This window comes from Anopheles coustani, chromosome X, assembly GCF_943734705.1.
Source record: "Anopheles coustani chromosome X, idAnoCousDA_361_x.2, whole genome shotgun sequence".
Classification (NCBI taxonomy): Eukaryota; Metazoa; Arthropoda; class Insecta; order Diptera; family Culicidae; genus Anopheles; species Anopheles coustani.
The window spans coordinates 2,319,196-2,340,202 of record NC_071290.1 but is presented as its reverse complement, the minus strand read 5'-3'; the positions used below and the strand labels follow the sequence as shown (position 1 = coordinate 2,340,202).

At 51.9% G+C, this 21,007-nt stretch overlaps 1 protein-coding gene across 1 annotated transcript; it reads right to left on the bottom strand.

The window, feature by feature from the left end:
* Positions 1–305: 305 nt before the first annotated feature.
* LOC131268822 (zinc finger protein 1-like) lies at positions 306–19,406 on the bottom strand. The gene is made up of 7 exons (XM_058271100.1): positions 19,348–19,406; positions 17,855–18,684; positions 12,428–12,537; positions 8,243–8,926; positions 3,552–3,943; positions 787–3,521; positions 306–505 (listed from the first exon to the last, which is right to left on the bottom strand). Exons 2-7 carry the CDS (start codon positions 17,937–17,939, stop codon positions 306–308), a joined length of 4,206 nt encoding a protein of 1,401 aa, XP_058127083.1. The 5' UTR covers positions 17,940–18,684; positions 19,348–19,406.
* Positions 19,407–21,007: the final 1,601 nt, after the last annotated feature.

Here is a 21,007-nt window from a genome sequence, read left to right as displayed (position 1 = left end):
TTCATGTGGTCCACAGCTCCAGCAGAGCTCGGGATTGGTGGTAGCGTTGGTTGTGGAGGTGGTGGTGGTGGTGGTGGTGGAGGTGGTGGTGGTGCCAGTTGTGGATACTGGCTCTTCTGCCCTAAGCCCGCTCGAGACCTGCCGTAGCCGTGGGCAGTGAAGGCGAGCCTGCCACCGCGGCCACGCCGAAGCCCTCGCTTCGATGGATGAGCGGAGTAATGCCGATGGTCTCGATGGTTGTAAGGGCCGGGCGCTAGCAGGGAGGGTGCCCCGGGGGACGGAATATCCCGCCCCGTACCGTTGCCTTATTTGCCCTCCCTGTATGGCTTGCAGTACGAGTAGCGATGGTTCATGTGCTGACTGTAGGAGCCAGAGTGCGAGAAGCGCTTCAGACACTTGCAGCACTGGAACGGCTTTTCGCCACTGTGTAGTCGCTTGTGCTCGGTCAGGTGGTGCTTGTGCTTGAACGCCTTCGGACAGTCCATGCATTTGTAGGGTCGTTGTCCTAGTTCCCGGAAAGCGGAGCGTGTTATAAACGGAGGGAGCAAAAAAAAAGGGCTACATTAGGGCGCAATACGTAGGTGCATGCCATATTAGGTTTCAAATCATTCAGGTGTGTGTCATTGTACTTAGAACTCAGTACCGCTAACAAACAGGGAGCTAATCTCCTCAGTACTTGTGACAAACACCTTGACTGAAGCAGTCATCACAGACCTAAAGCTAAGCAAATGTATGTTTCAGCTTACCATAGATGATAAGCAAATGGTTTTTGAAATTTGGGCTCACCTGAATGTTCATACTTGTGCCGCTGTAGAGAACTGTGCTTGCTGAACGTCTTGTCGCACTGATCACAGACGTACTGGCCCTCTGCGTCCGGCGGTTGCTGCTGAGTGTTGGCGTCCTTCCCGATGGAGGCGCCGCTTCCTATGCCGCCTGCACCGTACGGTCCCCCCATTCGCTTCGGGACGTTCAGCATCGACTGGAGGAGCTGTTTGTCGAACGGATTGTAGTATTTACCGTCGTAGGGACCGGTGCCGGCCGCATCCTGCACCAGTTCGCGGGTTCCTGGACTGAGACTGGCCAAGCTGGCACCACCACTGGCAACACCAGAGAGCTCGGGTGAGATTTGGCGTCGGAAGAGATGCTCCAGGCCGACCGGATGGTGCGAGTGCAGCATGCCCGAGTAAGGGCCCTGGCCGTACTGGACGAGCGTGTGCGGCTGGGGATGGTAGTGGTGATATTGACCACGTGCCTCTTGAGGTGAGGGAGTATCGCGAGTACCAACGCTACCGCCGCCGAATCCGTCTTGCAGAGGATGGCCGCCGTGACCGGCGTGCCCCTGCGTCGCCGGTACGCCGTGGATAGGATGGATGTCGTTGTAGTAGAAGGCGTTGGGAGAGCAGGGTGTACGGATGGTGAGGTTGATGGCCTCGTTGAGCGCGGACATGGTGTCAGCTTGGCCGGCTGCCACCTGCAGCAGCCCGGCAGGCAGCGAACCGCCCGTTGCATTGGCGCTCGTATTGCCAGCAGCCGTCAACAGTGCTTCAGCCGCCGCTGCGGTCACCTCAGCCGCCGTCATGAACAGCTCCTTTTTCACGGACAGGTCGAGCGGCTGGTCGGCTGCCGTTTCCTGGCCGGCCACCACCGACGGTGCCCGATCAGCGTGCAGCGGCGAGGCTGGTGCACCTGAGCTGCCACCGCCGCCGCTACCACCACCATTCGGGTACTGGCGGCCGCCTCCACCAAGGGAGCCCATCTTGCGCTCGCGCGATCTGTTGTTCTGAAACCATACCTGCACCACTCTCGCCTCCATCTTGACGTGCTGTGCGATCGACTGAAACTCATCGCGGCTCGGCTTGCTGTTACGCGCATAGTACTTCTTGAGCTCGTTCTGCTGCTCCTCAGAAATGGCCGTCCGCACACGTACCTTCCCGCCACTGCCGGTTCCACCAGCTGCTCCCATGCCACCGGGGCCCATACCCAGCCCAGCTGGACCGTGCGGGCCGTTGAAGATGCCGCAGCCGCCGCCGGGACCGTTCAAGCCGCCACCCTTGGTCTCGTAGTCGGTGTCGTCTTCGCTGCCGCTACTGCTACTGTTGCTGCTGCTGGCTGTGGTATTGCCGCCTGCGGTCTGCGGCAGCGCAGACTGGGGACTGCTGGCAGCCGCCGCGGCAGCCGCCACGAACTGATTGTGCAGAAGCGACCGCTTGCACAAGATCTGTGTGTGTTGGAGCAGCTCCGCCTGGTTGGCGAAGTGCTCGTTGCAGTAGAGACAGTGCGGTTGGGCGGCCGCCACCAGCGAGGAGGCTAACGAGAGTGACGTAGCCGACGCCGAGGAGGAAAGGGACGGTGAACCAACCGGTGTACTAGAACCTGGCGAGCCGCGAGCCAACGGCTCGAGCTCCATCTCTCCATCGGCGTTGTCTTCCCTGTCGTCCTCGGGCTCGCCTTTTATCGTCACCGGCTCGCTCGCCCCACCTCCTTGCTGCGGCGGCTGATCCGGTTGTTCCGATTGTACCGACGCCTTGCCATTCATTTCGTCGTCGATCGGTTCGCGCTTGCTCGGGAGTGGCAGGAGTGGTACCGTTGCCCCCAGTGGCGAGACAACGTTGCCCGCCAACTCACCAGCATCCTTCGGCGGCTCTAGAGCCAGCGGGTGGTCGCGTGTTTCGTCGCTTGTGTCGGCGACCGTTTCACACTTGTTGGTGCCATCGTGTTGGAAGCCTTGTTCATCGTCCCGTTCGGTCTGAGCCGCCACCATTTTATCATCGCCGCTGCCGCGAAAAGAGCCGCCTTCGTTAGCCGCCTCGTCGTCAACCTCCATCCGGTCGCTCGAATCGGAACTGGATGCCACGGGGCTGTGGCGAGCGGTTTCGCCAACGTCGACATTCGAGCCGGATGCAGACAGCGCGTCCATCTGCCGCTCGATCGAGTTGGAACGACGGCGAGTCGACGAGTGCTCATCGCTCTCGTCCTCGTCGCTTCGCCCAAACGATTGCCGGTGCGGCATGAATATCTCCGTCCCGTCACTGACACCCGCTTCCGCTTGATGGTGTTGCTGCTGCTGCTGCTGCTGCTGTTGCTGCTGCTGCTGTTGCTGCTGCTGTTGTGCAGCCGCCGACAGCTCCAGCAGGCGTAGGTGCAGCGGGTTGTTCAGCATCGAGTAGAACGGGCTCATGGTGGCCGCCAGGAAGTTCATCGCCGTGTAGTTCGGCGGGTACTTGCCGATGATGGGCAGCAACGCATCACCCGGCTGCAGGCCGCTGCCGGCCCCACTCGCCGCTACAGCGACGGCGGCGGCTGCGTGCGCGACGGCACTGATGTCCAGCTCGTGCTTCGTTGCCGACGAGCAGGACGACGTGGGCGATGGCGACATGGCCAGTACACCCTTGCCGGACCCCACCGCCCCCATCCAGTCCATGTCGGCCTGCAGCGAGGAAGCGATCCGAGCCGCCGACGACGACTGCTTGCCGTTGGCGTGCAGCCCTAGCCCACCGTTGTGGTTATTGTTGTTGTTGTTGCTGTTGTTGTTGTTGTTGTTGTTGCTGTACCGGAGCTGCAGCAGCGTGTGGCTGGAGTTCAGCCCGTTGCTGCTGCCGTTGTTGTTATTGTTGTTGTTATGGCTGCTGCTGTTGTTATTGTTGTTGTTGTTGTTGTTGAGCGGGTTGTGGTGCAGCTTGATGCCCGTGTTGATGCACTTCTTCGAGGTCATGTGGCTCGAGTAGGAACCGGAATGGGAAAAGCGCTTGCCGCAGTTGTTGCACGCGAACGGCTTCTCGCCCGAGTGGATGCGCACGTGCTCCTTAAGGTGGTGTTTAAATTTAAATGCTTTATCACAGTCGTTGCATTTGAACTTGCGTAGCAGCGTCGACTCGTCGTGCGAGATCATGTGGCGCTGGAGACGGTACACGTTGGCGAACGTTTTGTTGCACACCTTGCAGTTCTAGGGTTTTGCCGAGGCGAAAGAGAAAAGGGCGGGAAGAATATAAGAGATTTAAAGGGCGCTATTAACAGCGAGAATGTGAAATAAGTAAGGAATGGGTAAAAGCATGTGTGATTCTAGAGAAGACTTCTATCCTTTGTTATTTACCCTATGGGGATAACGGGAGGGTTCTACGACGTAGCGGCATTGCGGTTTTGAACACTAGAATCCAAATTGGGGTCATTTGGACCCCAGCGCCATGTTTTATTTTAATATCTTGAAAACGACTGAATGTTTTTACAAAAAAAAAGTCTATTTTTAAAATCCAAAGTTACATCTAAACCAACAATTTCAGATTTTTCTGTTCGACCAGTTCCTAGAACCAACTTTACTATCTCTAGAATGACATTTAGGGGTAACTTTGACCCCTATTTTTAAAATGCTATAACTTCACTATTTTTTCTGATTTTTCAAATCCGCAAACTGTTACTTTTTGGTATATTTGTTTTCTATATTTTGACGTCAAAATGACCCCTGTAAAGCATTAGGGCACCAACCAACCAAAGCAATGTGTTCTAGTGTTAAGTGACGTTTGTGAATTGGTTCGTAGGTAATTTAACAAGACCGGCAACGGGGTTACCCATTTGATCAAAGTGTTGGACCATTCTGAGGCTGCATTGAGGCACGTCACCCGGAGCTCATGGATCCACATGGAACGACGACGGGAGGCACTGGGTTTAGTTCCAAATGGCAAACCTGGCAACCGCAAACGTGACGACCAAGTGGCAAAAAGCTAAACAACGGCCCGAACCGCGCACATCCTCGGATGGGTCCAAAAATAAGTTTGCGCCAAGCCGCGGCTGAGGGGGGAGGGGGGGGGGGCATTTTCCCGCGGCTGGGGAAAACATATTGCATTCACTTAGGCAAGTGACGGAAAGGTAAAAATATCATTTACGCGTAAACGGTACGCGGGAGCGCAATCACGGTTTTAGCATGGCGTCTCCGTTACGGCTGTGCGGTGTTACGTCTCACCATGCACGCACCCGGTTCCTTCCCGCACCAAAGAGTCGAAATTCTCGGCGGAGGTAATTTGGAAGCGCCGTCAAGCCGCTTGCTTCAACGCGCGCCCCTACCCCGGGCCAACGATGGGTTTTGAAATCGACACCTTCCGTAGACCTCAGCCCCAGATGTCGTTTTTTCGTTCGTTGATGGCGTTGTCGGCCCGTCTCCATGTTGTCGCCGATGTCTATCACGGTACAGGCACAGGTATGTTCCGACTGACGATTGGCTAGCTAATTCCCGGTGGAAACAGTGGCACTCACTGAATTTGTAAGTCGCTTATCATTGTTTTATGGAACTGTTTTTTAATAGACTAATCTCATAAAATAATGAGTTAAGAACATATTTCTCATAATGTAGCTGTTCTTCTATTTTTCGTCTAATATAAGAACACTCTTGCTCGACGTATGTGAATAGGCAGTCCTCTAGTACTCAAGTAGTGTCCTATCTTCTATTCTATAATATATAAAATTTAGGACTGTACTGTTGCATGGCAGAAAGTTGTACAATCTCATGTTGCAAGAAAGAATGCTATACAACCTGGTAGCCTGCTGCTAGAGTACCACGGATGATTAGTACCACCAGAACAGAAGTGCCAGAAGTGATGGCATATTTCCTTTACATTGGCTTCTCCATTAACCGGGATACACGGTTCGGTTCAAGTGTTTCAAAACACGTACAACACGCAAATTCATATAAGACACAGTAGCATACAAAACTATGGCTAAGGCACACACATCTCCACGCGAAAACCGAGGAGATATTTGATTGACATTTTTTAGCAGCTAAAAGTGTCAAAGCTGCCTAAGATTTATGTGAAGTCCCATTCGATTCTTTGTTAAAAATGTGTGGTTTTATCAGAATTGAAATTTTATAAATCTTGAAACATAAAACTGAATGGTTGCATGTTTTTGGGGGTTTCAACTGATTGCTGTTTGTGGTCCTTAGAACCCTTAATCCGCTTCTGTGAAGTCAGTTGACAGTTTGTCTAACAATTGTAGGTACATCTACCAGGCCGTTGTAGAAATCAGCAGGTGTTCGGCAAACGTTTTGAGTGACACTGTGGCCAGCGGCTTTCACCATTTCCCCCTCAGGTCTGCCCCTCAGCCGTGAAGGTAGTCGCTGGTGCCCTTACACCGGAAAACAATCACAGCCAAAAACTAGAGCAAACGGAAGGGCAGTGGGAAACTGTGGACGGGTGGTCGGGAATGCTGGGAAAGCAGATGTTCACATCTTCGATTTTTGGAGGACACATGGTCGGTGACATGGTGCGGGCAAGGGGATGGGGGGGATGCGCGACAGCAACAAACACGCCGTGTGTGGGTTAAAAATAAAAACGTAGAACCACCACTACGCTGAAGAGTGCCACAAGTATATAATTGCACCAGTGTTGTGTCTCAGGCCGCGCGCGTGTGTGTGTGTATGTGCCCCTCTGGTACGGTGCTATATCGACCGTGATGCATGAAGATCGATTCAAGTTGTAGTTGCCTCCTTCCGGCGCAATTTCGGATTCCCGACGATGGATTGTTATTTCTCTCTTACTTTTACTGCAATGATTGCTACCGCCGCCACAAGGTGTTATTAATATCGCTTTCGGCTTGGTAAGGCGAACGTTTTAGAGAATAAAAACAAGGGACTCTTGATGAGTTGGCTTGTGTTCTAGTTCTGGGACCAAATCCTTCGGTGTGGCGTCAATTCCACACATTGTTCCCACATGCTGCCCACAAGGTGGAGTGAGAGAAGCATCAAGAAAAGATGCCCATAGAGGAGCAGACCGTGGCACGTACGGCGGTGGCATGTGTGTGTGTTTGGTGTGTGTGTGCAGAAGAAAGATAGCGATTGCTGATGGCCAGCGTTTTCCGCCCCTTGAAGGAAGCAACTCTTCGGCAGCAGCCGAACAAAGGAAAGCGCGAATTGTGCTCACGCTGCGGGAGGGCTACGATGGCTGGAAAAATCAAGGAAACCCCCCACTCTCCTCGTCGTGGTGAATGCAGGCAGCACACGAAGATGCGCTCGGCTTCACTTCATCAAGTGCGTGATGATCGCGGTCGAAAGCGGGAACACTCGGGAGGAAGGAATGTCGGCGGAAACAGCGGAAAGGATGTGAATGAAACTAAAACCACTCAGCATTGACTTTCTCCGCGCTGAGTGCTGGATGATGCATGTTCGGAAGAAGCGGTTATGAGTAATGTAGTTGATTAACGGTCCCAGAACCACCCTGCCCAGCATCGGCCCATGGATCCGGCCGGGGGAAAGAGAGAGAGGAAAAGGCGCAGAGCGAATGCGAGTTTGATAGCGGCACAGGAAATGGAGAACAGGAAAGAGAGAGGGGAAAGGATGCAGCAAAGCCATCACGCCCAAGGTAAACAAAGGCAAGGCGCACAGGTGGAGGAAGGGTGCCAACGCCAAGAGCGACCGAAAAAGAATCCTATTGGTCTTCTAATGGTGAGCTACAGCTACCGAGACGTTGCTGCTGCTATAGATATACAAATGGCGGCACCGTCCCGTTGGATTATTGTGCACAGCTATATCTATATACATGCTGTTCCACTGGCGATTTTTATCGCGTTTACTGCATCGGGTTCTTTTCCATTTTAGTCCGTGTGACTTCTTTCTTCTCAACTGCAATGTGTTGGGGTTTGAGGATATTAGATTGGGCCTTACGCTCCTGGGCCGAAACTTTAACCATAGCCGACAAAATCAATCGTGTAGGGATGTTTTTCAGTTGTTGTGAGGTATTCTTGACCAAACGCTACTCCCTTTGGACTTTAAAATGTTGGAATAGGTCCTATCTTTAAGAGTTCTGAATATTGTTTCGATTGTTTTGGCGTTGAGAGGCATAAGATGGGTTAGCAGTGTGGGGTGTATTAATTATTTTTGACCGGTTCAACTTCACCGATGATCTTTGGGCATGATTTACTGAGGCCAGGTATGTCCAAACCTCTGGATCGTACTCTTTATGATGTTTTTTGATAAAGTTGCTTAATTCCGGAAAGTACTGCACACTATACACTTCTCCCATACGCCAGAAATCTTGACTGAAAAAACAACGGCGTTGTGCATAGCCTTCTAGCCACAATATGGCGTTCTATGAGAGTTAAGAGACCCCAAAATATTTTAAATATACTGTAACAAGCTTCAAAAGTAACATAAAGTACCAGAGGGGTTGGGTTTTTAAAGCTTTGCTTAGTGCTTAGGAACAGAATCAGATAGTCCAGAAGAAATGTGGAAGCAAGTCCCTGGCGAAAAAGTGCTACTTACCACGAGCGCCGAGGGTGTGTGAAGTTGCTCATGCCTCTCGTACTGATCCCGGTTGGTGAACGTGGCCTGACACTGCGAACAGTGGTACATCGGGCCGTGGCCATCGGCGTCCTGTGGGGAGCCGCCTGCGGCAAGACTTCCGGCGCTGCTCGCGTTGCTGTTGCCACTTTGGGCCGGGCTGACGACGAGCGCGCTGCGTCTATACGGTGGCTCCTCCTGTTGGTGCAGCGCAGTCGCCTGCGACTGTACGGAGGCCATGAGGAAGTCCAGCGGCGTGCTTCGGTGCTCGACCTCGATGTCCTCCTCGTCCTCGCCGTCCGCGGCCTGCTCGTGCTGCTTCCGTTGCCGGTCCTTGTGCTCCTGCTGCTGCAGAAGGCTGACGCACTTGGCCTGCAGGCGACTGCCGATGAGATCGCCGCTCGCCCGGTTGTTGCCCACTGGGAATGGTTCCAGGCCGGACACTACCGAGGGCGACGGAGCGTGGCCGCTGGCATCCGGATCCGTCCGCCGTTTGGCGGGCTCCTCAGCGCCGTCATCGTCGTCGTCGTCGTCGTAGTCGTCGTTGTCGTCGTCCGGCTCGCTCGCTTCTGCTGCCGGGGCCTTCAACCGCAGACCAAGGCTGCCGCTGTTGTCCCCCTCCGCCGAACTGCCGCTGTGGTTCACCTGGATGTGCTGCTTGAGCGCCTGCGGGAACGACAAAACTTTAGTGAGTCCGTGCCAACTTTAGTTGCGACTAACCACCTTCCGAGGGGAAGGGTTCGATCCCATGCTCATTGTGAGATAGCGCCCCCGGTTCCGACCAGCGGCGGTTGATTGGCCTCGCTAAAAGACCCTTTCTTTGTTAGCTGTTCTTCAAGTGATTCATCCACAAGTAGACCACGAGCAATACACGGGAAAAGCGATTGCGCCAGCCCGTCGGGGGCACATCTTGCAAGAAAGTTAACATACTCCGATAACGGACCGTTTCCAGGGATCAGTCCCTCAGCTCGGAAGAACTCACACGTCACGTACCAACCAAATCATGCATACCTCATTCAATTACAATTTTTCAAGTCTCATTTTTTTGTGATTGTGGACTCCTTTCTCCGTTCCATAGCATGTTCATATTACTCACAACTTGAACATTGAACTTTTGGAAGTGAACTCTGACACTGGAAGAATTTACTTTTCAATCAGATTCATCTCCTATGCGACAGGATAACCCAATGAAATATATGGACTAGTAAAGTATATGGAAAGTAAAGGGTTTAACATCTCGGACTTGAGCTAAGTCTAGAGCTAATTGTTTAAGCTTAAATTGCTAGATAGTGGTTAAAGCAAACAGAAGATCATAGTCCAATAGAACCAGAATTTATATTCCTGGCGGATGATAGAACAGCTGTTAGGTTCATCATTTCATCATCAGTAGCACACTGTTATTGGTTCCAAATTTGTTCTAAGCTTTTTAATAACGTTGACATACTTGGAGTTTGCAATTAACAAGTATTTGTTCACAAGAACGTGTGGAGCATGTTGCAACAGTTCGAAAAAGTGAGAAAGTTAGTAACAAGCCCAGTTTCCTGATGTTATAGACAGGTCTTTAAGATTTATCTAACGCTGGAGTGACGAATTGTTATTGTTTCGTCTGGTAAATGACAATCTGCGTTCGAAGTGTGTCCATGAGACTTGGGATAGTCATAACACGGGGAACAACACATCTCTACCATCCTTATCCAAAGCGTTCCTCCCTTCACAACCTGTTTGGCCTTGTTAAGTCGTTCTCGCATCGTTATCGCGATCGCTGATCGAATGTTTTGGTTTCTACACATCTCGTTCGGTCTTGTACCATTGCGTGGTCTGCACTATCAGACAGGGACGATTGCGTGTTTATGTTTTTTTTTGTGTTTTGCAATGTTTTCCTTCTGCTTGCTATTACCCGGAAAGCTTGTCCTAGTCCCTAGGCGGTACGCTCTTTTTTCCAAACGTGTCGTCGCGGCGAGCCTCGCAATCTACCGTTGTTGCCCCCCCTTTAGCGGTAATCACCTACCACCCCTCCAGCGAACGATGTTCCCGCAATCTTCCACCATGACGTTGATAATCGGTTTGATGCGTTTCGCCTTAGAAGTGAAACGCGGTCAATCCAATACTCCTATCAATACCGGGGCCCTTCCTCCCGTCGCACACTCACCCGCCAGCTCACCCGAGGCATTGATCCTCGGCTCGCACGAGGGATCACTGGCAAAAGATCACTGCGCGTCCGTTTGCCCGACACAACTACGAACATTCTGACGAGGCCGACAAACGGCGAATGAATAGCGTTGCTGTTCAGAGGTAGCGGCACTATGAGTGTCCGTGTGCCTCACTTCTGCGCCATAATTGTGCCTTTTAAAGCCGTCTACGTCCCGGTTTGGTGCGTAGACCTCATTCCGCCGGGCGAAGGCATTTTAATTGACGTCCGCCTAGACTTATCGATTCGGCCACGCAGTCTTCGCCCATCGAACTCCATTTTGAACAGCGATGGAACAGTAAATTTAGCTTTGGTTTGTTTTTGGCATTTCAGCGTTTTCGATTCGGTGTGTGTGTGTGTGCGCTAAAGTTGATTAAGGATGATTCACGTCTGCTTGTATAGGAATCGTACTTGATGATTGCAAAGATTATTTGTACTTATTTTAGGGTGCACGAATATGTAAGTGCCTATTATTAGTGAGCCAATCAGAATGTCCTTGCGGAGCGTGTCGATTCGGTAAGCAAAAGTTATTTACACTGTTAACGTATCAACTTTCTTCGAAAAACGAAACGAAAAGCAAATCTCCAAACTTCAACAGAAATATGTTCCGGTAACTGATTAAACACTCCGTTTCCGTGTAGGACTTGGGGACAAAATAACAAATTATGTTATTGCTATTTTAAACTTTGCTGCTCGTTCGTGATATTTAACACTCAAAAAACACAATTTGTATTTAATTTTAAAGTTGTATTTCTGTTTAATACGAGAATCACGGGCTTTAAAAGTTCCCCGGAGTGTGTTTTCTCATATTTTTTTTTTCATTCATTCATGAATAATCACTCAACAATACACGAATTATCACAGATTCTCGTGTTGGATTCAATCATGTATGCAACCATTGTGTTGTTTTCAAGTTATACGCTGCATCTTATTACTATATCTATCTTTTCATCTAAATAAGTTAACTTTGAACCATTTTATAAATAGATATGTTTGAAAAAGGTTGAAGTAGAGGTACAGTGGTTCAAAACAACAGTTAACAGCATCGCACCAACTCGGTGTGATAAAAATCTCAAACGTTATGAATCGGAATGTGTATAGATGTACGTGTAGCTCATTTCGAGCACACGGCTTCGCTACTCCCACTCATCCCCAGCCAGGACCAGGGGGAAAACAAATGGACGACGAAATAAAAATAAAACAAAATGAACTATGGAGTGAATTTGTTTTCCGCATGGCCCCACGTGGTCTTCCGATAGCAAAACTTGAACCGCCGTCATCTTGACGCGCGTTTGGTGCCTGTGTGTGTGTGGTGGTATTGATGTTCTTCGCTCGACGTTAGGGAAAAACCAATCGATCACCCGTTTTTCGCTGAATCGGAAAAAAGGAAGCCTCATTCATCGACAGGCGCGTCTTGAATCGAACAATCGGGCCACCATTTTTACCGGGAAGGTCTCTCTGACGGACCACAGGAGTTTTGGTTTTGGGAAAGGTATGTCAAAACACTCCCCCCACCATCATGCTACAACGCTCCAAGTCATAAGTGAGATTGAAGTGATAAGCTGATTCCCAAGAATCCAAATGGTTGTAGGGACCGAGGCTTCTACAATGCAGAAAAAACCAAACAGAAACAAAGGAAATCCCACCAGATGTCAAAAAATATACTTGCACTGATTATGATTAATGACTAGGCAAGGTTTCGATTGCATTGGAAATCACAATGTGATGTACTACTGTCACTTAACCTGTTCCGAGTAGGAGCTGCGATTAAACGCTACCTTAAGAGTACTTTTCGAACACTGTTTGCATTACTTATGCAACGACCTGTGTGTTTCGACTCTTTTCGACCGATCGAATCGAAAGAAGAAGCTGAGAGAGCACTCGGATCGGTTTTTGCAGAGGTTAGAGTCGTCAAAGTCGACATTGGTCGGAGGCTGGGGGGGAAAAGACTAGACACGGTGAAACACGGGGTGACATACCTCGATTCCCTGGACCGTCTGGTGGCACTGTGGGCACTGGACGCAGCAATCCGCGGCCGCTAGCGCCTCGTTGTCGCTGTCATTCGGCAAACCGGATGGCAGGGAAGGAACTGCAAAGGAAAAGAGAAAGAAAAAACGTCAAAAATAACAACAAATGAGACGTGATAAATTGCGTGGTTAGGGACGCGCTGCGGGCTGCGGGTTGCGGGGTGGAACGATATTTGAGACGCGAAGTTTTGTGGTTTGCTCTGTTTTCGTTGGCACAAGGAAAAGTAAAAGAATTAAATAAATGGAGCAGCAGCAGCAGCAGCAGCAGATTGTTTGGAAAGAGAACTCGACCACCGAGTCTCGGGCCGCGCGTCTTCGAACCGAGTTCAGCGTTCCTCCAAACGAAACGAAATCTTTGGGTAAATAAATAAAACTTGCTCGACTTTGGCCAAAGCCGTGCCGAAGGGCAGCGCGCGCGCGAAGGTGAAGTCTATATATAACGCTGCACATCAGCCATCCGTCGCCGGCGAGTCCATCCTTCCGCTCACGGCGCTGCTGCACACGCACACCTATAGCACACAGGCGCCGGGGTACCGCCCATTCGCGAGCGGATATTCGTTCGTTGCTCGCACTCAACCCCTTTCGGGAAACGACGGAAGCCATAATAGCACTTCCCCTTCCGAGGTGGGCTCGGTCGGGCGCACCTGTGCAGGACTAGGTGTTGATCCGAGGCTCCGTACCTGGGGATCCGTGGCAGGGGCACAAGGAACGCCTTCAATTCCTGCCGCTTCGGTTCCGAAGCCGAACCAAGTGGCGACTCCTTGCAACCATGGTACTCTGCGAAGGATCTATCCAATCCATGGGATATACAAAAGTCGGACAGTGATTACTCTGGGTAAGCGGCAGAGTGTCCTGATAAGGGCCTTGATGACGTAGACTGGAAGCGGTAGCCCGATCCGATCTGGTGGCCACCTGAATGTGGCCCACTACCGGTCGAAACGTGACGTGGACTCTCGCCGCCTGATAAGCCGTCTACCTTCCGAGGCCGCTCGCCTGGTGAACTGTGCCCTCGATCCGAATTTGTTTGCAGTAGCGCAGCAGTGGTTGGCGTGAGGAATGCTAATCATGCACAACCTCGGGCCCGGTAAAATGTAGGAAGCAGCAGGCAGCAGTGTGTATATAGGCACCGTGTGTGCCAGATGGAGGCAAGCGCGGCCGGACGAAGTCCTTCGCGAGGCGCTGATAACTGCCTGGTGGTGTATGTCGTTTGTTTTTTTCGCTACCTCTCGACACCCGATCGGACAAGCGACGTCGATTGCCAGCTTCCTGCCACCATCGTTAGGAGTAAGGGGTCAGGTGACGGGGGGGAAAGGAACAGCATACCGCTCAAAGGGAGCAAGGGAGCGGATGTGACAGGTCCGACCTGACGCTGCTTTAGATGTCGCACCGAGGTCCTACGATCAGCTTCACCAGAACCGGCGGCTTATCAGCAGAAACCCTGAAGGCTTCGAAGGCAACCACCACTATCGCACCCACCCAATCGCCGAGGCATACGACGCACTCCAGCTCAGCCTTCGCCACGATTGAAGCCAGCCGCCCAACAACACCCCCATCGGATGCAGGATGTGGATGGGTCTATGAATCTCGCACCAGCGGGTTCGAGGGTTTTCCCTCCGTCTTCTCTGTCGCTCGGTCGCCCCGTTTGCCCGCCACTATCTCACTCTGCTGAGCCGATACCTTGCGCGCACCCTTTCGGCTCGGGGGGTTTCTGGCAACATCGGCAGTAATGGACAGCGGCATTCCTCTGCGCTACTGATAGCTGATAATTGACGTCCACCATTCGACGTCCACCACCGACTTTATCGCACCCCGTCGTACCGCGAACGTCGGTTTCAGTGGAGGGGGTGGGTGAGGGAAGCTATAGCAGGGAGCGACGGACACACTCGAACCAACGTGTCGCTCCGATCAGCTCGCATACACCCAAGTTCCCCGCGTGTAGGTCCGCTGTAGATCGCGGCTTGAGTGGGAATAAATTATTGATAACGGGGTGCTCTGTGCGCTCCGTTCGCTCCGTTGGCATTGGCGGGTAGCACAGATTCACTTCACGACCGCACATACACACATACGCACACATACATACATACACAGGCACACCGCTTACTGCACCTCACCACCAAGTACAAGTGCGCCGTCACGCCGATAATGCCGTGGATTCCGCGGCTTTTTTAAACAAGCGGAAGTCTAATTTGAACGACGCGTCTTTGATAGGTGGGCATCAAGCGTCATCCACCTAGTGGCGGCTGTAGAACAAAAAAAAAAAAAAACAAACAGGGCGACACTGTACCGAACCACGATAGTGTTGAATTTTCCAGTAGGTCAGGCCACTCGACGGCGGTCCGTGAGCTCGGTGTTTGTGTCATCTACGCAGCAGCCAGTGAGCACCCGGACCGAATTCATTGATGGACGATTACTATAGGCATCGCAAGCCGATCTCCTGCAATCACCACTCGCATGAGGCGCAACAAACTACTATCACATTTAGGAAATCTTCAAAAAGTGCCGTAAATCAAACATCCGTTTTTCGAGCGCCTCAACAACGTATGCCATCGAACGGTGTACACGTCCTGCAGTTTCTAGCCTTCCTCTTGGTACACTAATGGCGTTTTGTTGTTATGGCGAGCGCGAGGAAGCAACACCCGCGCAGGTGTGGGATCGAATCTCGACCACCGATCTATAATATACCCGTCTTTCGGTCACCGAAAACACTCTTCTGAGAGCTTGTCACACTGGGGGATGTGTCGTGCCTCAGCATAGTAATGGCGTTTGTTAGGCAGCGCAACACCTTTGCGTATTAAAAGTTTGGGGCCATATACTTAAAGAATAACTTCCCTCCGAAAATCTCAGACCAGTAGTTGTCGAGTAATGGAGGTAGAGTACCAACTCCAAGTGTCGCAGGCAACTCCACGTACATAAACCAGTCCACTATATACAAAGCTATAATTATCAACAGTAAGAACTAAAATTGTGTAATTGCGCCTCTGGATTCATGATTTTGAGTGACGCTTTTGAGTCCTAAATCCTAATCCAAAGTTTTCATAAAGAACCTTATCGGTTACGTTCAAAATATGCAAAACTGGGAAGAGAGCTCGAGATTCATCAATGTTTTGAGCCTAAACCTAACGTGAAAGATTCATAAGACACAACACTAGTACGAACTGATCCCAATACCGTACTGGAGGTGCTAGAGGTACTTCTGCAGTTCTCAAAAACACTGTAGGCATTAGCGCGCAGTAGGTACTCACTATTGTTCCAATGGCTGCTGGCTACAGGCACTACTAGCATGTTCAGAAGAGTACACGGTACGAGCGAGATTCGCAATGGACGTCGACAGCCTTCCTTTTTTTGCGGCGCGGGTTAAGACTGATAGGGCTGTTGTTTACTCCGCCTTTCAAACCAAAGATTTGCCCCGACCGGAGAGGTACCGCTACTCTTTCGTAACATTGTAAATACGACAATGGCAAACACAGCATAACCTGAGTAGGCCTTTGATTGCGGCAAACAAACAAAAAAAGAAGGAAAAGAAAAATGGCCACCAAAGTACGAACCGTGTGAAGCACCCTATTGGTGGCTCAGGTTTATCTCGCCCGGAATGTCTTGTCACCGTTTGCTCGCGATAGCGCACTGTTCGCCCGATGGTGGTCGTTGCTCGGTGGTCCTATCAAAAAGTAGGATCATTCTACCAACACGCGCACCCTGGAGTTTGCGTGTGCCTGCCTGAGTCACCTTGGGCCCAGGTAATGGTGCCCGCCTTGCGTTCTCAGGTCCTTCCGGTTGCGGTGCTCGCTTATCTACCGATGCCGATGGGTCTTCGCCATCTTATCTGCCCACCCCGTTTGCAACGGTCATGCTCTTGCGGTAAAAGTGGGACGAATATATAGTGTGTAGTCATGAGCAAGGAGCACGTTTCCTAGCTTGGTCTATCAGCAAGTCGCTGTAAAAGTACCACCGTCGTCCGATAAAGGGCTTTTCGATTGCGACTACAAGCGGGCTCGTTTGTTCCTGTTCGGGCGTGTTTTCGCTTTTCGCCCACCAGGCAGGTGGCCTGAATCGAACGAACAGAGGCTCTAGGCTCTAGAGAGGTCTGACAGGGACGTCACCGATGTACACAGGCGCTTTCAAAATGGTGCACTTCCGGTTGTTAACCAACAATTTGTTCGGGGGGGAGGGGTGCTCTCCACACTCGCGTCGTAACTGCCACGAATCAGTTGTCAAACACTACCGAGGAACACTTTTGAAGAGGTTATAAAACTCACACTTTACTCACATCGCATATTTGGAGGAAACGAAAACCCGGACGGAGTTCGAAGAAAACAACCCGCTTGCCAGTAAACGAAAAGCGATGGCGAACGAAGGTGAGCCCAAAGTGGTTGCCCCAATGCGCGAAGCCAATGTCCAAGTAACTCGATAAAAGTCGAATCAAAAAGAACTGATGGCGAACAGCGCGCCTCGGACCTGCCACGGAAACGGCCATGGAACCTTGCGCTGGCTGCATAGTGGGAGGAGCGTACGAATGACGGGCACAAAGCGGGCGAAGCGAGGGATGGCGAGATGCACGAGTACGCGCAGGTACTCGGGGTAGGTGGCACACCTTAAGGGTGAGAGGATCCATAAAAAAGCGCTTCGTGGCGTAGCCGACGAGCACCTGCCTGCAAGGCCGAGGGAGCAAAAGAGATCTCTGAAGGTGTAAAATCCGAGTCCATGCTCCATCCGCGCCTTAACATATCTCTCCCTTCCTTTGTGTGTATCTATCTGGATGTATGTGTACATGTATATATATACTCATATATAAGCGCATACACACACACCCGAGCGCACACTCGGATACACACGTGCACAACCAAGCGGCCGCGGACTCGTTCGGAGATGACGTAGACGTTCGTCGGATCCCGAACTGCGCCATCTTCACCCATCTGACATCCGACCTGCTTCATCTAATCTTATCTAACCGTACATGTATATCACCGCGATCCTGACCAAACACGTATGCGCACAGAACACCTTCACTGGCCCATGGGAGGGATCAAGGTGCAAAGTTAGCATCTATCCACACCTAGAGAGGGTTACTAGCGCCGTCCCTATAGCCTATAGCTGTAACTGTGCTGTAGTGCAAAGGCAACGCAACTCCACGCATTCGGGCGTAGGCGGGTAGTCTCCCAAAGAGCGAAGGTGATGTTTACGTTTGATAGAGTTTGATTGGCTTACATCTCGCTGGTGTACCACCTGTCTGACCAGTTTCCCTGTGGAGATGCCGACCCGCTTCTTTCTTTCATTCAACCGCACGCATTTCACCGCATTTCGGGAGTGTTTGCAAAAGGAAAGTGTTTGGAATGGAAGCTAAGAGCTAGAGGGCACATCACAGGGGGGGGTGAGAACACTTACATTGGAGGGAAAACTTCGTCGATGAGGGCATTATTCTTCCTTCCGCTTTATAGTACGTCGACACACCGACGCTGCAAGACACCATTGATTGCGATTTTCTCCGACAAGGCTTGTTTATTCCTTCTGGCTCGGCGTTCTGGCGTGCTTCTTCGCCTCGTCGCGCGCACACACTGCTGCACGCACTTCCTGCACACTCTTTCCCCCGACGCTTCGTGTCTACTTGTATTTCGCTGCACTTCTTAGCACTGAATGCACTTCTTTCATCCGCTTTTCCGCACCGCGACTCGGCATCGGACGGCGACAGTATGGACGTGTTTTGACGACACCGTGCTGCTGCTGTTGCTGCAAGCGGCTCTTTTTCTTCTTCTTTTCTCTTCCTTTCCTTTCCCTTCCTTTTCTTTTGTGTTGTCTTCGTTTGATTGTGCGGTTTATCTTATTCTTGCGGGGTTTTGTAACTTGCTGCGATTAGCTTTTTGATAGAAGAACGGCTGCTGCTGAACGGCGGACGGGTTGGACACACACTCCTCTCCTTCGACTCGCCCGGACCCGGGCACGCACGCACGGAATGCACACACACACACACACGTACACACACACACGCGCGCTCACGGACGCACTGGTGGAGCAAGGTCGCGCGGGCACACACACACCCACACACGCGCGCACGCTAGGCACATGCCGGACCGGCCAGCAGAGGCCGCACGGCCGCACGAGGGAACGTCACCGATGGTGCACCGCTTCTGCACGCCCGTGCCGTGCGAAACATCACGGAATGTAATGCCCGGCGCGGGGGAGGGGGGGGGGGAGGTTGCTGTAATCGATAGGGCCTGCTGGTGGAAGAGGAAAACCGTAAGAAAAACCGCACCACACACGCGAGCAAAAGGCTCTCGCTTTCCTTTTGCGAAAGTCCGTGACGTGGAATGGAGCGAGGAGTCCCTACCGGAGTCAGATACCTGCCAATAGCATATATCCGATATGAGTGCAACAAAGTTGCAAAATCTATCTATCAGAAAATCCCGCCCACTCTAAACACTTTTCCCTGAGAGTTTCCGATGGGCCCCTTCGCCAAACGACAAACCCTCAGAGCCCGCTGAACAGCGTCCCGGTCGCTTTTGAATGGTGTGTTTATTCGGTTGCTTGCTCAGGGTTTGTCGGAAGTCTCCGACGTCCGGCGCGTCCTTCGACTGGACGCTGGAAAAACGGCACGGTACTGGCACTTACAAGAGCAGGTTAACCTCTTCTAATCAACCCCGACTCCTCGCTTTCCATCGTGCCACATTCGCACACTTCCAAACGTTTGACATCATCACAATCGCGATTTGGTTGAGTTCGAATGCCACTGTCACCGGAAAGGTTTTGGCTCGGATTTCCACGCTATATGGTCCTAGACCACAAACATACACGCACACGCACTAGAGCACCTTCACGGCCAGTGAAGGTCTGTCCCAGTTGGGAAGGGGATCAGCACACACTATCCTCCGAGCACGTCGTACCAGTGCCGTCGAAGTAAAATCGGCGTCGTCGTCGTCGTCGTCGTCGTTGTTGTTCCTTGTTTTCCTCGCTTTTTTAGCACCGGCGCCGCTGGCACATGCTTACACTACGAGCTCTTCTGCTAAACTGATCCGTCCGGGAGCGGCCAGCGATAGAACGGCACGGGTAAGGTCCGTCCTGCAGCGCGGCTGCGAGCGCCCGGGCACCCATCATCATGACGCGAAAGGGGAATATCAGACGGTCGTCGTGAACCATCGCTGTGAGATCCCACTGCACTTTTTGACCTCCCTCCCCTCCCTCCCGCTCTACACGCGGCGTTTTCGCGTGATGCTGCGTGAGTGCCCCCTTTTTTCCGAAGGGCGAATGAACACTCGCCGCGTGAGTGCTCGAGCGAGTTCGGTGCGTTCATGCCAGCTTCCCGCAACCGTTCCCAATGATGATCATTCGACGTTCCGCCTGTGATCTCTCGCATCCCCTCCACCCTCTCCAACGCAGCCTCCCCGTCCCCCACCCATCCGCGAGAGGCAAGAGCCCTCGCCTTTTTTCTTTGTTTTGCTGGCTGGAGGTTGAGTGACCGCGAATTCGGAAGGATATCTGCTAACGGGCTAAAAAGGGGGTAGAGGGGCGCAGGAGAGAGCATCACCCGGGTGGAGATGACTTTTCCGCCGCGCACTTTGTGGTGCGTGCGTGTGTGTGTGTGTGCGTGCGTGCGAGGGTTGCGATGGGCAAGGGTGAGTTCGGCTGGCGACCAGAGCGAGTCGGAGCGATGCCCTTTTAACATCGGGTCTGCGTGCGTGCATGCATGTGCGTGTGTGTGCCCACCTTCACCGGCGGCCTGCTGGAACCGGCGGGCCCGCTGTTCCCGGTCTCTCTGTGGTTGCAGATGTTTCGCCGTCTTCTCCGGACACGTCTTTTTCATCGTTTTGAAAAAAAGGGAAATACATACGGAAAACTAAATCAAACAAAACCGGGTTTGGGAAAAAGGAAAAACCGAGTGCGTGGTGTGCGCACTGCTCAGTCTACGCCTGTCTTTACGCAGCATCCGGCGCGGGGGGGAAGGGGCCAGGGAAAGGGGCAAGGTAACTGTATCGCCGTTGCTGGAGTTTATTATTGCAACATTCTGTTATTTTTTCTATTCCCGTCTCGTATGGCGCAGGGGAAACTCCGAGTCAGAGGCCGAGGGCAGCATACATGTTAGGCCCGCCCGGCCGTTGTTGTTTTGATTCATAAACTGAAAGCGCTGCTCCGTCCGGAGTCTGGTTCCGTACGCGCAGTTCCGATCGTTTGACCTGATTCGATCACTTCTTCCCCTCCCCGGCCCCGAAACGCGCTGAGAACTCGCCTCCCGAAGGAAGATCGGGCATTGGGGAAAACATCGGAGACCAAACAAAGCCAACAGCGACTACTCCACATGTACGTGCGAATTCTAAAACAGGCGCGGTTATTTATGTTCTAATTACAGTAAGTCAGCTGATGTGGACACTTTCTGTCCTCTGAACTTGTTATTCACATCCATTATTACTGCCCGCTGGCAAATGCCATTGTGTCAGTTTGACGTTTCGGATGAAGGGCAAGATTTAGGCAACCGCAATACACCGATCAATGGACTTTAATTACACCTTTGGCACCCAAGAACAGGCAACTTTAACTACTGGGGGGGGG

What these genes read in the sequence shown, in the direction of transcription:
- LOC131268822 (XM_058271100.1), bottom strand. Translation starts at nt 17,939, where the DNA reads ATGGTGTCTTGCAGCGTCGGTGTGTCGACGTACTATAAAGCGGAAGGA. An exon ending in GACGAAGTTTTCCCTCCAAT is followed by an intron (nt 12,538 to 17,854) that starts GTAAGTGTTCTC and finishes TTTCCTTTGCAG; the next exon opens with TTCCTTCCCTGCCATCCGGT. An exon ending in ACACACCCTCGGCGCTCGTG is followed by an intron (nt 3,944 to 8,242) that starts GTAAGTAGCACT and finishes GCAAAACCCTAG; the next exon opens with AACTGCAAGGTGTGCAACAA.